This window comes from Capsicum annuum, chromosome 10 (assembly GCF_002878395.1).
Source record: "Capsicum annuum cultivar UCD-10X-F1 chromosome 10, UCD10Xv1.1, whole genome shotgun sequence".
NCBI classification, from domain to species: Eukaryota; Viridiplantae; Streptophyta; class Magnoliopsida; order Solanales; family Solanaceae; genus Capsicum; species Capsicum annuum.
Genome location: NC_061120.1, coordinates 5,458,974 through 5,460,821, shown reverse-complemented (window position 1 = coordinate 5,460,821; position 1,848 = coordinate 5,458,974). Strand labels below are relative to the sequence as shown.

The 1,848-nt window shown below is 29.5% G+C and overlaps 1 protein-coding gene across 1 annotated transcript in view; it reads left to right on the top strand.

The window, feature by feature from the left end:
• Window positions 1-1,692: 1,692 nt before the first annotated feature.
• LOC107845903 overlaps window positions 1,693-1,848 on the top strand; it is a gene marked incomplete in the record, with an annotated part of 3,827 nt that continues 3,671 nt past the window's right edge. Inside the window, 1 exon segment of the mRNA XM_016690413.2 lies at window positions 1,693-1,848. Coding sequence (XP_016545899.1) covers window positions 1,780-1,848 — 69 coding nt within the window.

The window sequence follows — 1,848 nt, the reverse complement described above, 5'->3', positions numbered from 1 at the left end:
TAAGTTGAATCCCTATAATGTCGAAGCTTAAAGGACAATCAAAATTTTAAAAGACCAAATGAAAATGAAAACAAAAATTAAAATGGACAAGATAAACACGTTTATTAAAAGTTAACCTCGTCCTGATAAAGTGCAAGGTCAAATCACAAGTTTACCTTACTAGGTAATTGAGTCACTTGCCTTATCATTTGACTTAAAAAGTAGAGAATAATAAATTCTCATAGGAAAGGAGTGTTACATGATACCTTATCATTTGACTTAAAAAGTGGAGAATAATAAATTCTCATAGGAAAGGAGTGTTACATGATAGGACTTAATGATAAATTTCCTTTTGCTCGCCGATGGAAAGACAAGTATGAATTCTCATCTTGTAAGGCAGAATCTCATGTTGCATTATAAAAACTGCAAAATTCATCGCATTGTGCTACATAAATAGTGTGAGTGTAGGTTTCTTTCATTTGCATCAATTCAAAAAAAAAAATTTGTCAAAATACATAATTCAAAATATTTGTTAAACTTTATTCATTTCTTACTTTAAGATGGATTATATAATAAGGTAAGAGTAAATTTGTATTGGGGTGATGTTTTTTTTTTCCTTTTATTTGGGTGAAGTTTTGTATAATGAAAATTCGGTGCGATGTAATCGACTTCCTTTAGTGGTTCAATCGTTTCCTTTATCTCTCAAATATGATCCTTTGAAAAGGTTGATTAGGAGTAAAATAGGTATCACTAATCCGCAAGACGATTTGGTTATTTCTAGTCGATATCCAAATTATTTTAAGTCCAACGGAGAACTAATTTTTTTGAAACTCCTATTTAGAATGATGATTCTTTATTTTTATTTCTTCGTACCATTAAATTTTTTGATAATTGTCTTAATCTACAGTCTCTTGACATGTATGCGTCTGTTGAATATTCTCCTATTGTTGAAGAACCCACGAGCAGTGAGTTTGAGTGAACAAACAAATAAAGTAAATAAGAAATGAATGCAATGGGTAGTTTATAAAAGAAAATTAATAAGGTAAGAACACGTTTTACCTTATATGATAAAACGGTCTCCAAATAAATTCTTCACCAAATACTCCCTCCGTCCATCAATATGTGTTCACTTTTGACTTGACAGTTGTCTTAAGAAACAATAAGTAGATGGATGATTTTACTATATTACCCTTTGAATATAATGAATTTTTTACTTTGAAAAAGTCAATGACTGATGCATTGTATTTACTATCAAGGGTAAAATTGATAAAATGGATACATTATCCATTAGTTTTATAAATTGAACAAGTATTGTTGGACATCCCAAAATACAAAAGTGGACAAATAAATATGGAAGGAAAAGTAAATTTCCAACCAAACCAATTTTTTCAGTCAAAGGATAAGGTAAGTGACTTTATTTACATTGTAAGGTAAAATCACAATTTTACCTTGCACTTTACATAGTAACTGACGACGTTAACTTTTAATATCTTGTCCATTTTAATTTTTTTTTTATTTTCATATGTCCCTTTGAAATTTTAAATGAGAAAAACTAGTATAATTTTCCAAGGAATTAAAGGGTCTCAATTGAGATACCTTTGGACAAGCTAGGGTGACTAGCCCATTGATTATCCATCTCGCAAATTATCTTACATATAATAATCTAAAAACAATATAATGATATATGTCTCCTCTATAAATAGACAATGCAAGCTTATACATTTTCACATCAACCAAATAACAAATCAACGAACTATTATTTCTATAGTGCAAATTAACCTTCTCTGTTTCTCTCTCTCAATGGCATTGAAAGTTGTTGTATTGTTGTTCATTGCAATGCTTGTGTTGAAAGAGCATAATGCTATGGCT